General features: G+C 47.2%; 1 protein-coding gene across 1 annotated transcript in view; it reads right to left on the reverse strand.

The window, feature by feature from the left end:
* The window catches only part of LOC149370987 (uncharacterized), a 230,600-nt gene extending 210,530 nt beyond the window's left edge, over positions 1-20,070 (reverse strand). The window contains exon 1 of the mRNA XM_089564183.1: positions 19,144-20,070. Coding sequence (XP_089420309.1) covers positions 19,144-19,188 — 45 coding nt within the window. The 5' untranslated portion in view covers positions 19,189-20,070. The remainder of the gene's footprint in view (positions 1-19,143) is intronic.
* Positions 20,071-22,784: the final 2,714 nt, after the last annotated feature.

Consider the following 22,784-nt stretch of genomic DNA (forward strand, 5'->3'; position numbering starts at 1 on the left):
CGATGTCAGTGCACGTTAAAGACCCGTAGGTGGTCGAAATTTCCGGAGCCCTTCACTACGGCGTCCATTATAGCCCGAGTCGCTTTGGGACGTTAAGCCTCAATAAACCGAACCACAAGGGCCCTCAGTACCCGAGAAACCGGCGCCCCTTAACGCGTGCACCGTGGTTCCTACTCACTAATGTGCCTCTGGTTTTATGTCAAGCCAGCGTTTCCACTGCTTAATTCTTCGGTTCCCAATATTCGTAAGGGAAGTTCCGCGACTCGATCAACGCAGAGGCGGCAGCATTAGGCACCAGTCGGGATATCACCGAGGTGAGACACGCTATTGAGAGACCCAGACGCGGGTCTCTCTCCCACGAATCCAGAAAGCCTCTGAGCACCGCAAGAAGCAATGCGGTACATCCTTTAATCAGGAGTCCAGCGACGGAATTTCGGTGCACGTGCGGTTGTTGGAGGGCGGGGGGGGGGGGGGGGGGGGAGAATTTACTGTTTCCAGTAGAGCTGATAACCAAAGTACGGGCCATTCACGAACCATTTTACACGCGTCCAGAGATCTTCGAGAAGTCACTCTTTCTCCTAATTCATCATCATCAGCCTGACTATGCCCACTGCGGGGCAAAGGCCTCTCCCATATCTCTCCAATTATCCCTGTCCTGTGCCAGCTGCGGCCACCCTATCCACGCAAACTTTTTAATCCCATCCGCCCACCTAACTTTCTGCCGCCCCCTGCTACACTCGCCTTCTTTTGGAATCCATTCAGTTGCTCTCTCACTCCCGATTAGCTGACGTCACCCCTGTCTAGCACAACTCTATGCCATTTTTAGAGGGACAGGCCGGGGTAAAGCGTGGTGGGCATGTCTGCGGCACTGCAGAGGCCGCCACAGTCACGGGGGCGTTCTAGGTGTGCAGTAGTGCTGGCGCGGGCGTCCTTCGCGGCACGCGGCTGCGGCCTCCAGCGACGTCCGATTTGCGTCTGGCGGCGGCGACCCCCACAACCCCTCCTTCTAAGCACCCCTTCTGCGCTGCTGCTGCTGCTGCTGCTGCCGCCGCCGCCCCGCTGCAAACCGGCGGCGGCGAACGAAACCCGAAAAACCTGTCCACATGGCGCACAGCGCGGCCCGAGCCGCGTTTCGCTACGCCTGCTTCTGCTGCTGCTGCTGCTGCTGCAGCGGCAGCGTGCCGATCACGGCGGTGCGGCCAGCAGAGCTTTGCCGCCACGCCGGCGCATACGTCGGCATTGCTCTGCTCTGCTATCATGGTTCATGGTGGTTCTGCAGTGGTGTGAACTGTGTTGCGTTTCAACGCTCTCTTGTATTGTATGCTCAAGGAAGCTTGTTCATTCATGGTTATATGTGCATTTCTTTGTCTCTTCACTTTCCCTCCCTGTAATGACCCTCAAATGAGGGTTGACAGTATTCATAAATAAATACCTCTGGATAGTGCACGCACGCTCCTTCTTCCTACACGGTTGGACGAGGAAAGAAAGGTTTTCTCCATTTCAATATCGCATTATCCTTCGTCCAGCCGGCGGATCAGTGGAGTGACGATTATGAACGATGTGTTCGTGCTCTTAGGTAGAAGGGCGACGCACGGAGCCAATACAAAGCGGCTCAAGAGGCGGTGCAGGTGGTGGCGGTTGAATGTTAGAGGGACACCGAACCGAAGTAGAAAAAAAAAACAGAATGGATGAGCACAGGGTACAGTAACCCAGAGTTACCAGCTCCAACTTTTACTCCGCGCCAAAACGCTAAGGTCCCAATGGGAGTCGGAACTCAAAACGGGGCTTGGTGGCGCCATCTAGATGGTAACTTTGTAAGTTGTGTAGGTAGACTAGGTACCATAGCCCTATGAGTTGGCGCCAAACAGGGTGGATGAAGCGAAACGTCACGCGTGGTTGTCGTCATTAAGTGTCGTGTGCAGGTCTGACGACTTCTAGAATGGAGAGCAGATTTAGAGCGAAAAACGAAACCAAATGAAACCGCTGTAAATGTAAATCTCTGAGCGATGCTTTAGCGGGGACCCGTAGCCCAACACTCTTAGTCTTCAGGATTATGCTCGCAAGCGAAGCGGCACGTGCCGATGCCGGAACCAGCGTTTCCTTCAGAAGGGGTGGATCGAGCCTATTGGAAAGCGTAAGGGGGACGTGCTTAAATATTAGTAGTGCTACAGAGATCACATCTGGGGTGAGGGGGGGTTGGGGGGAGGGATTTGTGCAAAATCACAAAATCCATGCAAAGATCAACCCCCCTATGGGGCTTCTTGCAGGTTTCCTGATGATGGCTCCCATCGCCGGTGTCCAGCCCATTCAACTGCGCCCATTCAAAGCCCATTCAACTCTGAAAATTCACATGCTAACCAACGTTGTGTCCCGGACAGCATTATGATACGATAATTTGTTCCGGTCCGCAGGGTGACACAAGCAAGGGCGCTTATTAGCACCACATCGACAGAAAAGGCTCGCCAATTAGAAAGAAATATGTGTCATTATGACACTTAATTTGCGGGAGGCCCGTGAACTGACTGAACACATTACGGAGGTGTCCTTGAGTGATACTTACAAATTAACGCGGAAGCCCCCAAATATGGTTCATCTGCGCAGAAATTTTGGTGAAAGACTAACCACTCTATTATTAACCCTATTCTTCGGCCCTAATACAATGGCGCCTTTTGATCTACGAATTTGTGTTCTTCCACGCTGTTGTGGTCGAGGGGCGCGGTGGTGGAGGGTTTCGCCCAAATTTATACCACGTGGTACACAAAAACTACTCCAAGAGAGAGTTTTTTACATTTTGTTCCAGTAGAAATACGACCACTGCCGAGAAAGTGTCACAACGGTGAGGGTGCGCGGACGTCAATTCTTGCGCTGTTAATTGTACTTCGCTCATTATGAATTTTTTGTGTGAAATTTGTTTCTGAACAGCTGTATGCTTGTTATATGTGTACTCATGTTCTTGCCGCGGATGCCCCTCCTGCCTGGACCATGTATATGTATGGTCTGCAGTATCTGCAAATAAATAAATAATAAATAAATAATCAGCTTTAGCAGGTTGCGATCTCGTTCGAAACTGACCCAAGCATAACAGGTAATCGACCCAGTATTGGAAACTGATGGTTTGACTCTGGTCCTTTGTACAACCGGCCTTTGCCAATACACTGCCAATATAAGGGGGGGGGGGGGGGGGGATTAGGTGTGCTGCTGAGGGAGTTTGTCCCGCTAGTGGTTTACGAACATTCTCCCAAACGCACACCGCTGAATAAAGCCGGGCATCCTTGTAGCCAGTTTTTTACCGGTAGCTGCCCGGCGGGAACAGTTGGGGATAAGAGTTAATTTAGAATACCAAAGTAATTTGCGATTTGCTGATGACATTGCCTTGCTAAGCCACTCAGGACAAGAACTGCAAAGCATGATCAACCAGTTAGACAGGCAGAGCAGAACGGTGGGGCTAAGAATTAACATGCAGAAAACCAAAGTAATGTTCAACAGCCTAGCAAGGGAACAGCAGTTCGCAATTGGTAGCGAGGTGCTGGAAGTAGTAAGAGAATATGTCTACTTAGGGCAGGTAATGACCGCAGATCCGGATCATGAGAGGGAAATAACTAGAAGAATAAGAATGGGGTGCAGCGCATATGGCAGGTTCTCTCAGATCATGAATGGTAGCTTACCAATATCCCTGAAGAGAAAAGTATACAACAGCTGTATCCTACCGGTACTCACCTATGGGGCAGAAACGTGGAGGCTAACAAAGAGGGTTCAGCTTAAGTTAAGGACAACGCAGTGAGTTATGGAAAGAAAAATTATAGGTGTAACGTTAAGAGATCAGAGGCGGGCGGAGTGGGTGAGAGAACAAACGCGCGTTAGTGATATCCTAGTTGAAATCAAGAGGAAGAAGTGGGCTTGGGCAGGGCATGTAATGGGAAGGCAAGATAACCGCTGGTCCTCAAAGGTAACGGAGTGGATTCCAAGAGAAGGCAAGCGTAGCAGGGGACGGCAGAAAATTAGGTGGGCGGATGAGAATAAGAAATTTGCGGGAATATAGTGGCCGCGGCTGGCGAAGGACAGGGTTAATTGGAGAGACATGGGAGAGGCCTTTGCCCTGCAGTGGGCGTAGTCAGGCTGATGACGATGATGATGATGAGTTGAGAACAAACCTCCTACCGCAGCCGAGACGGGCGCCCTAACAATTATAGGGCACGGCTGCGGTCCAAACGAATCATAAGCGTCCCGAGCTGCGTATGCGGCCGACCGCAGGAATGACGTCGCAAAGACAGGTAGTCAAGGCAGTGGGTAATAAAACGCGTTAATTCGCCGGCGTTATTCCATCGACGCAGGTGAAGCGGCTGCTGCAACCGGTAGGAGAGGAATTAATCGCTTGGCTCGCTTTTACTAGGGACGAGTACGGAGTAGGATGGTGACGCCGAGCGTAATAGCCGGGAACCTAGCGGAACCAGCTCTGCGCGTAGGCTTATGCCGGATGCGATAGCAATATATACGTGCTCGGAGGGGCAATGTTCTAGGCAAGACGCACGGCCGGTGCTAGCCGGCGTTCGTCGAGTGCGAACGAATGCGATAAAGCGTGCCGCCAAGAACTGCGATAAAGCGTGCCACCATTTCCTCCAAGAACTTTTTAAAGTTCTTGGTGGAAATGTGCTCCCTCTGAGAGCGAAAAACTTGATCATTGCAAGGGGCGATTACCTAAACAATGTGCACCATCTCAGCAACAGTCTTCTTTTGGAATGTTATGGGTATGTTGGACGTGCTAACATGTGGTCAGATATACCACAGGTATATGGTATATGTGGTCAGATATTATAACATATAACTTTTTTATAACTCCATAACATATTTGTCTTATTAAATGTATTTCTGCTCTGTAAGTCGTTGCGCCATGTCATTTTTTAGTGTCTGCATCTTTTGAACCAATCCCAGGTTTCAAGTGTGTTTTCCAAAGCATTGACAACACATTCTAATCAACATCTATACCTTTCCTCCTGCTTGATCTTCCGAGACAGCAGTACGTTTCAAATAAATAAAATAATTAAAAACTAAACATGTGCAGCGCCGGCACAAGTTTTTTTCTGAATGGTGTGTAGACCCACACTCAAACGTACGGAGTGAGCCATTCAAGGAACTTTTACAATTTAAATATAAAGTAATAAAAGCAGCGGCTTCAATTTCGGTTGCCCTATGGCATGAACGCACCGTCACCTTGATTCGGTGGGAGAACGAATGGAGCATGGGCCCGCACTGCGAAATGTTCCGCAGGTTCACGTCATTAGCTTTCGGTTACTTTAAGCGTTAATAGACTTTTACCGGAAATACGTCATACTTTGACGTCGCGGTGGCGCAACTTGCTATTCTACCGTTGGAAAAAACACGCGTGACCATTATCTATATGTAAACTGTGTGCTGTACGTACCTTCAAAAAGACTAAGACTTAACCAGCGCGTGCTTACGCCGAGATATAGTATTTCAAACCAGCTTCTCATTTATTGCAATAATCTAACAGCAAATGCATCACTTTAAGCAGTCGTTTTTTAGCGCAAAGATGATGGACTCAGCAGATGCTCTGATCGATTAGGAACACCGCCAGATGCAGTTCCAGACAACCCTTATGTCGGAAAATTTGGTTCAACTTCTGGCAGCGTATGTACGGTCACAAAAAAAAAATCCGACGTTGTTAAATTGCACAGCTGACTCAGTTAAATTTCATGCGTTGCAGCCCGGCGCACTTAATCACGGTTCTAGCTGTACCCAAATATATTTTAAATCGAATAACCTTTCGGGATATGAAATGAGGTGGATGCATGCGGTGTCAGTTCTTCAAATGCGCCCACTAGTGCGGTTTAGAGAGCTTATTAGGGAGCCATCATCATCATCATTATCATCAGTGTTGATAATTATGGTGCTCGGCTGCTGACCCGAAAGACGCGGGTTCGATCCCGGCCGCGGCGGTTGAATTTCTTTGGAGGAGAAATTCTAGACGCCCGTGTACTGTGCGATGTCAATGCACGTTAAAGAACCCCAGGTGGTCGAAATTTCCGCAGCCCTCCACTACGGCGTCTCTCATAGTCTTAGTCGCTTTGGGACGTTAAACCCCATAAACAAACAAACAAACAAACATAAGTTAGCCCGACTTCAATCACGCTTGAGGAGTAGTCTACACAGCAATCTGTTTGTTACAAATTTACTCGAATTGTACAAAACGTCTACATCGCACTGAAAAATGCAATGTCTCACGGCATGAAGACAGAAGGATAGTGATATCTGACACTTCGATAATGTTCGACTAGAGTAGCTGTCCCAACGGTACACGGGCTACCAATCAAATATGCTCGAGTGACATCAGGTGAAGGCGTCGGCAACAAGATAACTACGATTGCACAGCGACCGAAACTACGAACTCTTCGGTTTAGCGAACTTGCTCGACACACGTGTATCTGTGCCTGCACCGTGCACGCGTCGCTTTGCTGGCCACGCACGACCCGCCGTGTACGAGGAGGATGAGGAGGAGGCCACGCTGTTTTCACGGTCCGCCAACCGTGGAAACAAAAGCGCCGCGAAATCATGCTGCGAACGGGCATTCCACGGCGGGCTTCGCTGTACTCATCCTTTTTCTCTCTATATTCTTTCTTTTTTTTTTTTCAAGGAGAATCAGTCGCGTAGAGAACACAGTAAAAGAGGGTAGGTACTTCGTCAGTCTCAACAACTAGCTCCTGCCGTGAAAGACACCAAGCAAAGTTGCCCGGTGACAAGATGGAAAGGTGATTAAGTCGGAGGCCTGCGCTGCGGCCGGTCCTGTCAACATTGACACCATCGCCCGTTACTATGTATCTCTAAAGCGTTTATGGGTTTGTGCGTTCCACAGTTTCCCCTCTCACCAGGGCATGTAGTGAGTACCGTAAGAACCCACATGTAACTGGAGTTGTTTTACAGGGCAGCTCTTAAGCGCCCGTTCATGGTTTGAGCCATGTCGCCGCCGTCAATGCAATCAATCCAAACCATAAATGAATAATTAATACACATTCTGTGATTCATACCTGCGGTGGTGGTATTTATTAGAATGATGCGATGTTTTATGGTCATGAGTTATCTATAAACAGTGGCACATCAGCACACAAGAACGAGAAAAGAGTCAATTCGGAGCACATAGCGAATACATCATAACACGACGCATCTAAGCAACAAAGAGCTAGAAAAAAGTCAATGAACAACACAGCACTGATAGTGAGTACCACTCCGATTCATACTCGGTCTGGACATGGAATTATTTTAGGCGTAGAATCATTCTGCAGAAATGGTCTTTAGCAGAAACAACGGATTCACAGTATTGGTCAATGCGCAGGCTGTGTAATCCAATTAAAGATAACGTATCTAAGGGTTCATCAACAAATGGCAGTGCAGTGAGAAATCGTGCAGGCTACCGCCGCTGCCGATCACGAATTGCGTTAAACTGCAACACACTCTCGGGCATCATAGTGCATCATAGTCTTCTAATAATGCCGCTATCGGAATACTATACACATTGTCGCGCGCTGTGCATTGCACATCGTCGTCTTCATACACTAATACTACTATCAAACTAATATTGTCACCAGACGTTCCGGCGACCCAGAAAAGCATCCCTGCAGAAAAGCAGAAAAGCGATCCCTGATGGGATTGACAGTATCGAATAAATAAATAAATAAATAAATAAATAAATAAATAAATAAATAAATAAATAAATAAATAAATAAATAAATAAATAAATAAATAAATAAATAAATAAATAAATAAATAAATAAATAAATAAAAATAACAGTCAGCCTACAGAGCCTAAGACACCGACAGAGCTGCGCTCAAATTTCGCGTTAGTGAGAACCGCAATCATTCTTACAATTTTTTTTGCGCTGCATTTTCGCATGTGAATTTGGCCTTTAGCGTTACATGTGTGCACCAAAAAGTTTACCTTTCGCCGCATCGTCATCAGGTTCTCTTTACATGTATGAATACTATGTGTATAATGAATATGTGCATAAATAGGAGGTTTAGAAACCGCATTAAGCACTGATGTGTAAGATGACGAGGTCGGTAAAGGCTTACGGAATGCTATTAACGACCATCAGCAACAACAGTGTGCATGTGGAAAGCGGAAGAAATGGGACATATTGGAAGATATACCAAAGAACGGCCTAGAAACACTATATTGCTGTCCATCACGAAGAACGTGTTTTTGACTCATATCACGCGTATAATTCAAGTCTCGTTTTTCATTTTTTTGACGCTTGTGGTTTTCCACTTTTCATTATGTGTGAATTTCTATGGTAAGCCCTGAAGCTTACAGGCCGCCGCGGTGGCTCAGTGGCTATGGCGCTCGGCTGCTGGCCCGAAAGACGCGGGTTCGATCCCGGCCGCGGCGGTTGAATTTCTTTGGAGGAGAAATTCGAGGCCCGTGTACCGTGCGATGTCAGTGCACGTTAAAGAACCCCAGGTGGTCGAAATTTCCGGAGCCCTCCACTACGGCGTCTCTCATAGCCTTAGTCGCTTTGGGACGTTAAACCCCATAAACCAAACCAAACCAACCTGAAGCTTACTCCCGAGGCTTTTTTTTCCCTCTCTCTACCTCGTCTTGTTTCGACGGGTGTTCACAACACATAAGTAAACACATCAGTAATCACATAAGTAATAATGTAATGAGCTGTAGCGCTCATCTTTGCTTTTGAGCGCCGGGAAAATATATATAGCCCGAGCTTTTCAGTCATAAATGTAAAACTCCTGAAGGATTACTCGCGCTTTCCAAACAGCGCCGCGGTTGTCAGAGTTCAGAATAACAAAACTTTCAGCCGATAGCTTTTATGGTTTTGAAGGCAACTGAACATCGTTTTAGGCGACCAGAGCCACATCCGCGGTTGCGTACCTTAACTTGATGCTGCTTGTCACGCAGTCCTCCAATGCGACAGGCGTTCCGATTTCGAGCCTACGAAGTGCTCTTGCTTAGAGATAGGTGATAGCAGATGGCCTTGCAAAAGCGCAATGTGTCCATCATGGTGTCCATCATGGTGTCCAACTAAGCCCCGTTTACGCGCGCTAGTATTTATTTATTTATTTATTTACAATGCTGCTAGTCTCAATACGAGACCATAGCAGGTTGGCAATCGGTGCAGTAAAGTTCATGCTAACAACGACAAATTACAAGCAGATCAACAGAAAGGCAACTTTGAAAATGAATGTTAGATAACTGCTCGTAGACAGGTTACCAAAGAATAGCTTGGAAATTCAGAACAGTAAAAAAAAAAGAAAGAAAACAAGCAGAGCATAGTCATTCTTGCTAGCAAGCATGCTTGTATTCGAAGTGTTTAACAATAGGAAGACAAAAAAAGATTCGAAGAAAGCGAAAAAGAAGAGAACGGGTCCCAATGGGCAACACAATCATCCTTAAAAATAACATATCAAGGAATGGAAACAAGTAATGGTTGCGCACTCATCTGGTAGAATGTAGGACTATGAACACTTTACTGATTTTGATAGATTCTAATATGTCTGTGCTGCGAGGAAGGCTTCAGAACGAGCTAATCCTGATCCCATGCTTCGAAATTCAGAACGCTCATTTGTCTCAAATTCGAAGATGTGCCATTCGTAGCGCCGTCTGTGGCATCCAGATAAATTACCGTGTACTGCTCATTCTTACACCGTGACTTCTCGACAGTTACAGAGTGCCGCTGGTATAGGAGATATAAGAACTTGCAGGCAATGCCACCTTCTGCTAATTTCCGCTAATTAGTCACAGGGTGGTGCCATAATTTTCATCCGGAATTTCCCAGCTGGTATGATTTAAGAACTCTGAACGGAGTCTTCATGGCCTAGTCGGGACACCGACAGGGTTTACAATCTCATGACCCCTCATGTTTTCTCAGGCCAAGATCTCAAGTCAAGGCAGATACCTACCAAGTCTTGCTTCTTCACGGCGTGAGCAGCATGGTTTTTCTTCTGCTATGCGTCATAACGTCTTTGCTGCATAGACGTCACGTATAATCCACGCAATGTAATTTGTTTTCTTTTTTCGCAGGGTCTCATGCACCGCTCGCAGACACGCTTTTCCTCAAGGTTGACAAGACGCACTGATATTAATGCAGAATCAAGATGATTCGAGTAACAAACGATAGAAGGCAAAGACTTACGGATGGCAAGTTAACCGTGGGTAAAGACCATCTGGCTTCGAAATTTTACATCTTACCCCTCTTTAAACCATGTTTGTACCATCACCATTTAAAGACAAATTTTTATCCTGGGACACACGAAGCTCCAGGGTTCAACGCGCGTTCTTCTAAATTTTTGGGCTCTGGTTAGCCTTACTCAAAGGTAGCGCTGTCGGCGTACCAAGCATGTTTTCGTACTGCTCTCCTCCCTTCCATCCCCCCCACCCCCCCCTCCGTCCCCATGCACACACTTTTTTACGGCACTTTATCTGTACTTAGGCGCTTGTTTCAAGTGAGTCCGACGCGCAAATTCCCCCGCCGAGAGATACGCTCATAATTCAGGTCACTATCTGCAGCCCTCCAGTAATCAGTCGCTGAGGCTTGAAACTTTCAAACCGTTTAGGCTTTTGCCAGACGAAGATAACCGCGCACACCGCACCTTCCGATGCGTGCAAAGAGAAACAAAATTCAGTGTTTAGTTTCATTTCACTCTTCACTCTCTCTGCAGGATTTTTTCTACTTGTTCCCTTTTTCAACTGAACGGGCGCTTAAACGCCAGAAGCTATACGCTGTATTATCTCTCTGACAATGTCTTATTCCTCCACGGCGTCATCTTGTCGCCTTCCATGGATAATCTGCAAACGGGAAACGGAGACGAAGCGAACGGAGGCGTTAAAGAGCCTTTAAAGCAATGAGCGATGACCGCGGAGATAAGGAAGCCAGCTTTAGCTGACTGTTATGCAAACGAAGCTGCGTTATCTGCCCTTCTGTCAAGCAATCAGAAATTCAAATGGCTCCTTGGGAGCAGTCACGCAAGACTCGGAGAAGCGGCACAGTGCGGCAAGACGCCAACCAGGCTTTTAGCGCACACCGAATCCAGGATTGGCAATCAACGTAATTCGCCTCGAAGACCATGTCGAGATATGTTCGAACACAAGACAACATTTCACTGATACCATCGGACATGCTTCTCTTTGCAAAGGGTTTCGATTCTTTCTCCATCTAATGGAGTTGGTCGCAAACGCCTGCTGCTTAGCAAAACGAAACTAAGAGCAAATAAAAAAGAACGCTGTGGATCGCCCATCTATCGGAGCGCAACCCCAGCGCTTTCAACATTGTTTTTTTCTCTCTCTCTCTCCATCTGCGTGCATCTCTCTTTCACTTAGAGATATGCCATGTTTCGCCGTATTCAACGCAATCGTCATCAAAGATAAGCTTCGCAGCTAAAAAAATAATTAAGAAATCATGAAAAGTAGGTCTTAATTCCTCACACTCTCGCGCTTTTCTTCATGGAAGAGAGAAGTAAGAAGGCATCACAGCTACCAAAAAAAAAAACGCTTTCCAGAAGTTGGAAGGTTTTTACACACTACAAGGACTCATGAAGGATGCAAGAACCACATAAATTCTGAAATTATATGTGTGATCTTATGGAAGAAGATGCCGAAGATGGGCTTAGACGTGCCACAGCCGTCTACATGTATATATCGAAGGGTCGGAGGGACGACAGATTCCATGCTCATGTGCGCCCGTCGTGTACCAGGCACCTCACTCGGACTAGATTCGCGTCAGTGTGCTATTTTATGCTAATGTAGCTCGATGGTAATGGGTGGGTCTTTCACCCCACCTTGAGCAAAACGAAAAATACCTTGTGCCATTGCGCTCTTTGGCCGCAGGTGCCTCTGGGTCATAAAAATTCACTATAGTTATCATCATCGATAGTAATGAGGAAAAAATAGCTTCGTTTCAGAAGTTAGTCTTTGAGCGAATTACACAGGAGTTGCTAACACGTGAGCTGGACCATATAGCATCTAGACGCCTCAGAGAACAGGCTTGTATGTCACACATCGGCATGAGATTTTTCAGATCCATGCCCATCGCAAGCGGTGCGCATTGCTTTCTGCCGACTATTCAATTGCATAGGAAGCAAAGGGCGTTCTTTCTGCCTCACCTTCTTGTTTTCATCAGTTTTATTAATTCTGTATACCATTGTATTGCACCTAGTACCGACCTGCAGTCAGCGACCGCTCACGATGAAAACAACGTGATAGAATAATTCTAGTTGCATGAAATAACAACGGAGGAATATACAAATAACGGGAACAAAACGGGCTCCCTTTTGCAGGGAGAAAAACACAAACCACAAAGGCCCTTATAGCGTGACCCAACATTCTCCACTGTGCAGTCACTATATTGCGCGATGAGGTATCTTGGCTAAATTCAACCCTATGTCTTGCTCATCATGTACCATTTTCGTTTGGATTGCCTGAACTATATTCGTATGCTAGCTGTTTATAGATACCGTTATTGCCATTTTGGTTTCCTGCCGCCCCGCTCTTGTTTTTAAGGGCTGACTGAGAGCAATAAACATGGTGAATGTTATTAGCAGCATCATCCCACTTAAATGATCATTCAGGAGAGCAGTCATGTATTGCCAGAAAGTAGTGCTTCCTCCAAAGTCGGCCTTCTCAAATGTTTACCCGTTTACCCTTGCGCCCATAGACAGTGCATAGTCTATACATGTAAGTCGTTACAGGCTTCGATGGTGATAAATTACTTGGTTGGATCACAGGTTATAGTTTGCTATCTACAATCAAGACATTCAGTAATCACAGGTTCACACTTACCCGGGTGTTCCTCAAGGCTCCGTTCTAGGCTCCGACTTATATCAAACTTGTTCCTCAAGGCTATGACTTGTATCAAACGATGTCGTCGAAGTTGTTGCTAACACGCTAGTTAAGCTTCGTTTTTACGCGGATGAATGTGTTCTGTTTTCTAACGTTTAGTGTTAATAATCAGGCTTTACTAAATGCTGTATTTTCTTTTTTCTTTTTTTTACGACTGCAACAGAACATGGCAAATGAAGATTAACTTTAAAAAGAACGGTGAAAATAACCCTTGCAAATCAAGTATCGCAAAGCGTAACACACGCTAGAAAGTGTTCACGAAGTCAGGTACCTTAGTTATTCCACTCTAACCTAATGTGGCATAAACATGCTTACTTCTTGTGCGCAGAATAGTTTCAAAGAATATGACACCTAAGAAGAACTTTAAAAACTGCAACTAAAGGATGCAAACTAACAGCTTACAATTCCCCGGTCAGGCCTCTTCTGGAGTACGCGTCAGAAAACATCCCTCAGATTTATTTTTAACCGCTGCGGTCGCAGCTTTTCCGCTTCAGAGCATTGTCTTAAGATGAATTATCTTGTATTATCACTGAATTCCCTGAAGCACTGATGAACGTTTGATTAGCTCATCACGCTACATAAAGTTGTGCACAAGTCCGCTTGCATGGCTCTCCCGCACTCCTGACCAGCATGACTGATCCTTTGAACAATGGACCTTTCAGGTCTTCCCTGAATGCCAAGCATTTTCTTTTTTCCCGCGTACAGCTCAGATGTGGAAATGAACTTCATAGTTCTTCGCGACAGCGACCATCCGCAAAGTCTGTAAAGCAAGTGCCCAGTGAAGTATAATATTTTTCTTTAATTTTTTCGTTCTATGTAACCACTCCTGAAATGTCTCAAAACTGAGACAGCAGTGTCTGTAAATAATAAAATAAATAAGCAAATAGGCCGACAATACGGCCAATAAGAACTCTGTAACTCTAAAGATGTAACTGTAACTGTAACTGTAACTGTAACTCTAAAGATGTAGTCTTTCTTATAGAAAGACGATTTCTGTAAGAATGAAACCCCTCGTCATTTCAGGCAAGAAGCAAATTTAATTCACCCCACAAAGAGTTCTCCATGCTGATGATAATAATTGGTTGGGGGGAAAGGAAATTAAGACGCAGTAATAATTTGACCTTCGGTGGGACCGTGCCGTAGTGGAAGGGATGAAGTGAGGGAGTGAAAGAGGAGAGAACGAGGCAACCGTAATGAAGGCCTGCGGACGAATTTCGACCACCCGCTATTCTTTAACGTGCACTGTCATCGCAAAGTACACAGGCATCTTATTCATTTCGCCTCCATCGAAACGCGGTGTGGGTCCCCACATAGAAAGGTCAGAGCACATAGGTACTCGAATGAAATGAGCCATCGTACTGATAATTAGCATAACGAACAAATATTTTGCACATCCCGAACACAACCACAAAGTACAGGACAGCAGCTTGGGCATGTTGGTTATTCATTTGTGACGGAACAGCGCAAAACACCGGGACAAGAGACAAGCGCTGACTTACAACTGGTTTTTATTTCGAAGAAACACTGCTTCTTATACCTTCTTCCCCCTCAAAAAAAAAAAAAAACACAACAAATGCGTCACAACCATATCGTTCAAGCGTCCCAAAAACGCAAGATAAATAATCACAGAGATTTATTATCACATTTTTAACATTTCAAATTCTTTCTTAGTCAAAGCAACAGACGGCGTGCTGACACAATCGTCGCGCAGACTCGCTATCGAAGCTGCCTCGATTGTCCCGGTGTTTTGCGCTGTTCCGTCACAAACACAAAGTACAGACAGGAAGAGCAGGTTTAATTGCAAGAAATGGACTGAACTTTTGTGAACATACCGTCTCAGTAGTGTGCCCGAAAAGAATAGGTATTTTGCGAAGCACGTAAATATGAATGAACTGAGAACTGGTATTTGCGATTATTACGCCCGGTTGTGACAAAGTTACGCGGATTTTTCTGTTCTCTGCTTGCTGTTCTGCATGTTCCTGTTGTTTGGTTCCAATTTCTTGAACCCCGTCTAACAAATGGAGGAGAACTTGCGTGAACCAACTAGAACCCCAAATTTACCACCATTTGCCAAGAACGATGTTCCCTGAAAAAAAAAACAAAGAAAAGAAATATAGCGCCTGATGAGGTAACATTGCGGCTATATTTGATCGCATAGGATTCAACTAAACACGCGCTACGGGGTATACAGCAGGCCGAAGCGACGGCAAAGTAACAACCAGGCATCTCCGAAACTGAAGCTCCGAAGCGATCGAGTAATTATTTTTCTCATCTGTAACAAAAAAGGACGGATTGAGGGCAGCTCAGCGAGCTACGGAAAGAAAAATGCAGAAAGACTCAAATATTTCAAGGACTACAGATATCTAATTTTACTGCGTGTTTTCTTCTTTCATATGCAGCGTTGGACGTTAGAATACATGTGGATCACAGCGTGATATCAGCATGCAACTTCTAAATAATTGATAATTGAATTTCTTCTTGACTCTGTTTCAGGTTAGATTTTGTCAAACGAACGATGGCTGTGACGTGTAGTTGAGCTTTAGGTCACGTGAGACACAAAAATTTGCAATTTAAACACTGATATGTAGTTTTAATTCACTGTAACACTTAAACCAGCCTGCTTTAAGAGCTGGTATGCCAACAAATTGGCGTATCAGCAGTTACACTGCCGTTTTTTTTTTTTATGCATCACATGTTCTAAAGGTGAAACGCACGTCACAGCCAATTGTTCGGTTGATGAAGCCGAAACAGAGTCTAGGAGAAATTCAATTATAAATTATTTAGCGGTCGTACGCTCATGTCACTGTCTTACGCATGACTTGAAAGAAAATACGCAAGCAAAAATTGGGTATCTATAGTCCTTTAAAAAGAGGCTCATGAAGAAAGATGGGCTCGGGGCATGGCACAAATTGAGTAGCGAGAAGTCACGGACACAGTGTTGTTAACGATAGCTGAGTGGAAATTAAGAGAGTAAAATAGACTTAGATAGGAAATTCAAGGCGCAAAACAGATAAGCGACGCTTCGCTAGGATAACAGAGTGTATTCGAAGGTAGTGATTTGTTAGTCAAGGTCATGCGACTACTTGGCGCAGGATAAAAGAAAAGTAGTGGTGGTGAAAATATTTTAATGAAATAGTTTAGAAGGTTGTAGCGGCGGTTGGAGCTCTCAGTCCGGAACCCCATTGGCGTAGGCTGCTGTCCGGGCTCTTTCGATGAGCTGCTTTTGACTCTTTTCATCCGAGCTGACCGGAGCTGCCTCCCACCCCTCCTGCGTTGGCTGGTTATTAACAGTGATCGCCTGATTTCGTTGGCAGGCCCATACCATATGGTACAGGTCCGCCTTCTCCCCGCAGAATTCGCATTGTGAGTCAAATGACTCCGGGTCTATGGCATGTAGTCTTCGTGGGTTGTTGTAAGTGTTGGTCTGTAGCTTTCGGAGGTGTTGTGTCTATATTGTCTTAGCCGGCGGAGGGTAGACCCGACGGGATAATCTTAAGTGCTGAAGTATGTCATTGTAAGTTAGTAGTGGGGTAGGAGGTTCCACGGCATCCGCACTGAGTGCCCGGGGGAGAAATGCTCGGCCTGAGGCATGTGCGCTCTCGTTCCCTGGGATGCCCTGGTGGCCTGGTACCCATATTAAGTGTTTGTGTGTGAGCTGGTAGAAAAGTGATCATGACGATAATAAGCAATCAACTAGGTTTTACAACAGAAACAAGACGTCCTGGCAAAACAAAAAAATGCCACTATATTAGACGGGAGCATACCACAGATTCTGGCTAAAACGCGTGAAAACGGTACCGATTAACTCGTCTGTGTTTTCTCGGTTTTCACGAAATTTAATTGAGGAGTTGAATGTCCGCTAATTCGCGATTATCGAAAAGCACGCCCTGCCATCGCGCAGAATTAGTTCTAATACGAAGGAGAACACATTGTCCTCATCCAACCAAGTATTGCTCCATAATTCTGAGGGATGTATGAAAAAACTCGGGGACCTTTTGACCACATTCTTAAAGAAGAAAGTGTGATAGCATTTGCAAGTTGGCCCTCCCCAAATATTCCAAAGGACCCTCAATATTTTGGAAGCAGGCCCTCCCCAGAAAATGAATTAAGATAGATTAGTGGATGGATTATTGCTGATTATCGGAGATTTATTGCCGGATTAAGGTTGATTAGTGGGCGCATTAAGATGGAAGGGTGGGTTGGGTTAGCATAGTTTCATATGATAATTCAATGCAAGGTACTCGTTCAATCCAGCCATCAGATTTTCAAATATGGCGGTGCGGATGGCGTCACCAGCCCCTCGACCAATGATGGAATTTCGTTACTGAGAAATAGGAAGGTTTCTGCAAAACGACAATCTAAATCCCTTCGAAATGATAGTCTTCCTTTCAAAGGATGATGCCCAAGAGACATTTTCAGCTTCAGTGTACCAACTAGCGATCAAATCCGCGCTTGTGTCCAAACTGGCTGTTCCTCTTAAAATTGGACCTACCGGTATACGTTCTTGAAACTGCCCGAAACCAACTGTATAAATCCACTCAGAAAACACCCGGTATGTTCCTGATGCTGCACAGTCTCCACATACGACGGCGGCCATTCTCTGAGTCAGCGCGGTTGACGCTCGAAAGTTAAGCGTGGTATATAAAACAACGCAGCACAGAGGCTCCCCCGCCGCTTCCGTTGCTGAGCGCAATGTGAAGGCGCGTAGCCGTAATCGCCCGAGTGAGAAGTAAAAAACAAAACAAAAAAAGCAAAAAAAGAAGAAAAAAAGGCCGCCCAGTGCGCAGCAGCAGACGAGGACGGCCGTGCGAGCGATGCAGCGCTCGTTGCAGGAAGTCGGAGACGCAAATGATATAAATCCGGTCGTGAGCTGCGCCGAGGAAGAATGGAAATGCCCGCGGGACCATCGCATCATGGAGGCGGCGCGAGGATCGTTGCTTCACCAGGTAGCGCCATCAAAGGAGTGTTCCGGCATGGTATCCGCAAAAAAAAAAAAAGAAAAGGGCCTGTAATACGTTGGGCTGAAAAACTCCCGTGGCCCCCCCGTTCTACATTTCACTGCGGTCTCCAGCCGCTGAACGTGTGAGATGTCACGCGCCCAAGAACGTGGTGTACACAGCGATGTCTCCATGAGCTCATCCCTTCTTAGACAGGTCCAGAAATATCTGACCTCTTGCGTATTTGGCCCAGTAGTCAAGCATTACGTGGTCCACGGTCCAGAGGACGTGATGCGCCGATAAAACTTTTTATACTCGGCCAACAGAGGCTGCTGCTTAATGTCGGCGGTCGAATACGTCATCATCATCAGCCTGACTGCACCCACTGCAGGGCAAAGGCCTCTCCCATGTCTCTCCAATTAACCCGGTCCTTTGTCGCTTGCCGCCACTGTATCCCCGCAAACTTCTTAATCTCATCCGCCCACCTAACTTCCGGCCGTCCCCTGCTACGTTTGCCTTCTCTTGGAATTCACTCCGTTACCCTTAAGGACCAACGGTTATCTTGCCTTCGCATTACATGCCTGCCCAAGCCCATTTCTTCCTCTTGATTTCAACTACGCAGCAATGCGCATACGCAAGCTTGATTCCACATTGTGGTGTTAATGGTTTCATGTAAATAGTGTTGCTGTTTTCTTGCGTCCGTTTTACGATGGTTTGTTAAGCCTTTGGTTGCCAGTGCCAGTGGACATTTCTCCTTCTTCTTTCTGTTTGTTTTTTTGCAGAATGCAGAATCCAGCAGTACAGAGCGACAAGTGATCCGCTGAATGATCACACACACAGAAAAAAAAAACAGAGAGAGACCAAGCTGTAACCTTCATAACCTCAAGAGTGCTACCATCAGGTCGTGTGGTGATCTTTTCTTTGTCATCATCATCGTCATCATGACAAGATGCCGTACTACGAAAGAGTATGATAACGAACCAGAAGGCGACGCTCAGACGACCGACACGCGACCGCGCAGCGGTGTAGTACATTCGCTCAGAGCAGGTTGCACGCAGACCGCGTTGACAGCCGCTCCCGGCAGGCGGTCCTATGTGGCGCGGACCCACTGAAGCAAGGACACGCAACACACATCCGCTCCACTTTTAGAATCCGTCGTCGCCTCCGCCGCCGCGGCGCTTTCCTCAAATTTGTAGTAAAGCGACAAGTAACAAAAAATAAGCACCAAAAAAAGGGTAGCCTACAGGGGCGCCGTGGAGGTATGCGGAAGAACACATATACGCGCAGACTGCGGCTGCGTCATGTTCCACGCTCGGAGTGGCCATAGCCCACGGGTGTGCTACTCACCTGGGAACTACCGGGCTCTGTTGCGGGCGCTTGGCTCTCCGACATCGTGTACGGGGTTCCCGCTGCTGTGACGCAGCGCTGAATGAAGAGCAAACAAACACGGTCGGGAACAGGCACACCCCACAGGCTCGCAGACCAGGGAAAGGACACTGACGGTAAGATCACGGGTATTCCATGTCAGGGGCACAGCAACCGTGTCGCAGGCGACGCATCACCAGAACGATCCTTTTGGGGAAGCTCACCGACTAGAAGCCACTCTAGTGGACCGTCTTGATGGAAGAGTGGATCCTGAAGCGTAGAAAGACTAGGGACGCCGAGGGAACGCGTGTCTTTCACTGATCTTTGCAGGCAGGGCCGCTGTAGCCGCGTCGAATGAACCTGTCTCCAGGACTGCGCATGGTAGCCGAGAGCCGGCGCCGTGCTGCCGGCGCCTGTCAGTCACGGGAAGTGGGTGGCGGCTGTATGTGCGGTAGACTCCACCAGAGGAGCGGCGCAGCCTCCCCCAAGAAGCACGGAGGGGCTGCCGGCGACCACGCCGCCAGCCAACACCTGTTCCGAACGAGGGCACCCGGTATCCCAGGCACACTTCTCCGCGGCGCCGTTCGGTTCTCCTCAGAAGACAGTTCTTGCCAGCGGGAGCAGGGGCGGCAGCAGTGAAGGGTCACTAGCGGAAACGCACCGGGTCTCGCCGCTCTACCGCGCGGTATCTCGAGGCATCTATCACACCACTGCCGTGCATGTACAACAACGCACTCCACCTTCGGCGCAACACCGTCGCTCGGTCGACAGTGGGGCAACCAGATATATGGCACCTACCAGCCCGTCTTGGTGATGATGGTATGTGGTGGTGGCGGACTGCTACTACGCTTGACGCTCGTTACGGAATGATCGAGGTGACTGCTTCCACCGCCAGCACGGCGACGGTCCTGGTTCTTTCGTCTTTGCATTTGTGTTTTTCCTCTCCTCTTTCTTCCCCCCTTCCATGCACCTCTCCTCTCTCTCCTTCCCTCGCTTTTACCGTATTTTCTTTCCTATACCCTTCGCTGCTTTTCCGACTCACCGCTTTTCCTTCCCTCTCCTGGCGGGCCGCGCTCCCCTCTCCGAACCATACCCCACACTTCTTTCGCCGCTCTTTCGTTCGGGCGCCCCAACGTCCTCTCGCCAATCTCGCGTCGCCCTCATCGGTTCGACCGCCGAGCGGTGGCTGGAAAACGGGCGGCAGCCGCTAGGGATGCTGGAAGAGGAGGGTAACGGCAGAGCCGTAACCCGCTCCCAACTACCCTCCTCTTACCCTCTCTCTCTCTCTCTACTTACGGGACGTTTCTCTCCTCGCTGCTTCGAACGCCGCGCGTGCCGATATGCAATGCGGCGTCGACTTCGGCGTTGTTGTTATTCTTCCTTCGGTCTTTACGCTCACGCATTGCATGCAGAGAGCTCCCCTCACGGCGTGCGTGCGTGCGTGCGCGTGCGGGCATGCGGAGTTTGTACACTGCTTCGGCTGCTGCATTGGGGGCAAGGACGCAAGCGAGCCGAAGAAAAGTTTTGGCACGCGGCCCTTGGCTGAGTGACATCGCGACACACACACGTCGCCGACGACGGCGCGGCGCGTGACGGCGGCTCATTGGGACAAACGGTTGACAGTTTGGGGCGCTACCGGAAACCCTGCCTGTCATGTACACGCGGGACCCAACGAGCTGCTCTGGTTGAGCGCCGAGCTCGGTCGTAACAACGAGGCGGGGGATGGGCCCCCAAGAAAACACGTTCGATAACGAGCGGCAGTTCCTTTTGTTTTTCCTCTACTGGCAGTTGAACTTAGGAACAACATGGAGGGTTTGTTACGCTCATTGCCAGTGGAAGAGTTTGTAGAGCAGATGCCTAGCCATGCTACTTGTTGATCTGCTTATACTTTCCATTTACCTTTTACCTGTGTTTTGTTCATTTCTACTCAAATGTACTCCCACTCCTGTCAAGACAGTAGTTCTTGTAAATAAATAAATAAATAAACTTCGGTTCCTTACTCTCTGCCGACGCCGTTATGGACAAAACGGCCACAACAAAGACAACTAATACGGTACCATCTTCTACGGCCCATGCACCCTACGCATTACATTTTGATGTGATGTTGATGAGTTTTTGTGGAGCAAAGACAGGTTTGGCCAAAGAGTGCCACGGCACAAGGTGTTTTCGGCTACTCAAGTTGGGATCAAAAACCAATTTTTCCAAGCATTTCACGTTAGATAAGCAGAAAACCAGGCCCGGGGAAAGCTTTTACCAAGATTGTATCACTGTTGGGTGCCCCGCGGCATTGGAAGTCGAACCCTGCTCCTCACCACACACAAAAAAAAAAAAACAACAGACAGTTATTTTCTTCTGCAGTACCAACACAATTTGTTTACATGCAGTAAAGCATACATCTGCGGTTCACGGCTTGCGTTTCGGCTGTGCTTTTCGGTCCGAGTACAACCATCGTAAACCATCATCATCGTCAGTCTGACTACGCCACTGCAGGAAAAAGATATCCCTCCAGTTAACACTGTCTTCTAGCTGCCTGCCGCGGCCACCTTATCCCCGCAAACTTCCTGACCTCATCCATCCACCTGACTTCCGCCCCCTGCTACGTTTTGCCTCCTCTTGGAATGCAGTCAGTTACCCTTAAAGGTGCACTGAAAAGGAATCCGAACTCGTATTTTTACCGCTGGAACTCAATCTACACGTTCCGACCGCGCTATTTCCCTAATTTAAATCAGATTAACGTCCGGCTCCCGCGTTCTTTTCTTTTTTTTTTGAATTCCTAGCAAAGAGAGGGGGGAGTCGACCAACCTTTCACCCAGTCCCGTGGCGGCTTGCCGCTCTGCCATTGGCGGAGTGATACGTAGTGGTTGGCGAAAGCAAAGAGTCCACGCGCATTGTTATTTCCATGGGCCTAAATTGCAGCTATGTAGTCTCTGACTAGATCTATTTATTCACGGAAACCTATAAAACAAAATAAAAGCGAAAGCGATGTCGCCACGCGACTGCCTGAAAGGCACTCCATGCATGGGTCGACTCCTTAAAAAAAAAAGGCGGGAGCCGGATGTTAATCCGATTTAATTAAGGAAATCGGCTGCACAGGGCAATAAATCGAAGTTCCTAAGAATGCTAGTAACGTTTACATCGAGTTCCCGCGGCAAAAAGACGAGTTCAGATTCCTCTTCAGTTCACCTTCAAAGGACCATATAGACACCAAATTTTTTTCTTTTGTGTTTTCTTCTTTCAAACGATGCTTTAGACATTGGTATACATGGAGCACCCGATGGTATTCGTCTACGGCTGCTAAACAATTTATAATTTAATTTCTTCTTGACGCTGTTTTGATTTCCGTTTCATCAACCGAACGATGGCTGTGACGTTTTAGTTGAGCTTTAGGTCACGTGGGGTAAAAAAACGGCAATATAGCTGCTGATACGTCATTTGTTGTAATTCCAACTCTTGAAGCAGGTTAGTTTAGTTTAAGTGCTGTAGTACGTTAAAACTACGCATCATCGTTTATACTGCAGTTTTTCAGTGCCTCACATGATCTGAAGTTCAACTGCATGTCACAGCTATCGTTCGGTTGATGAAACCTATAAAGCATGAGAGAAGCAATTCAATTACAATTTATC

The sequence above is a fragment of the Amblyomma mixtum genome, chromosome 1 (genome assembly GCF_055824585.1).
Source record: "Amblyomma mixtum isolate Tamu chromosome 1, ASM5582458v1, whole genome shotgun sequence".
NCBI classification, from domain to species: Eukaryota; Metazoa; Arthropoda; class Arachnida; order Ixodida; family Ixodidae; genus Amblyomma; species Amblyomma mixtum.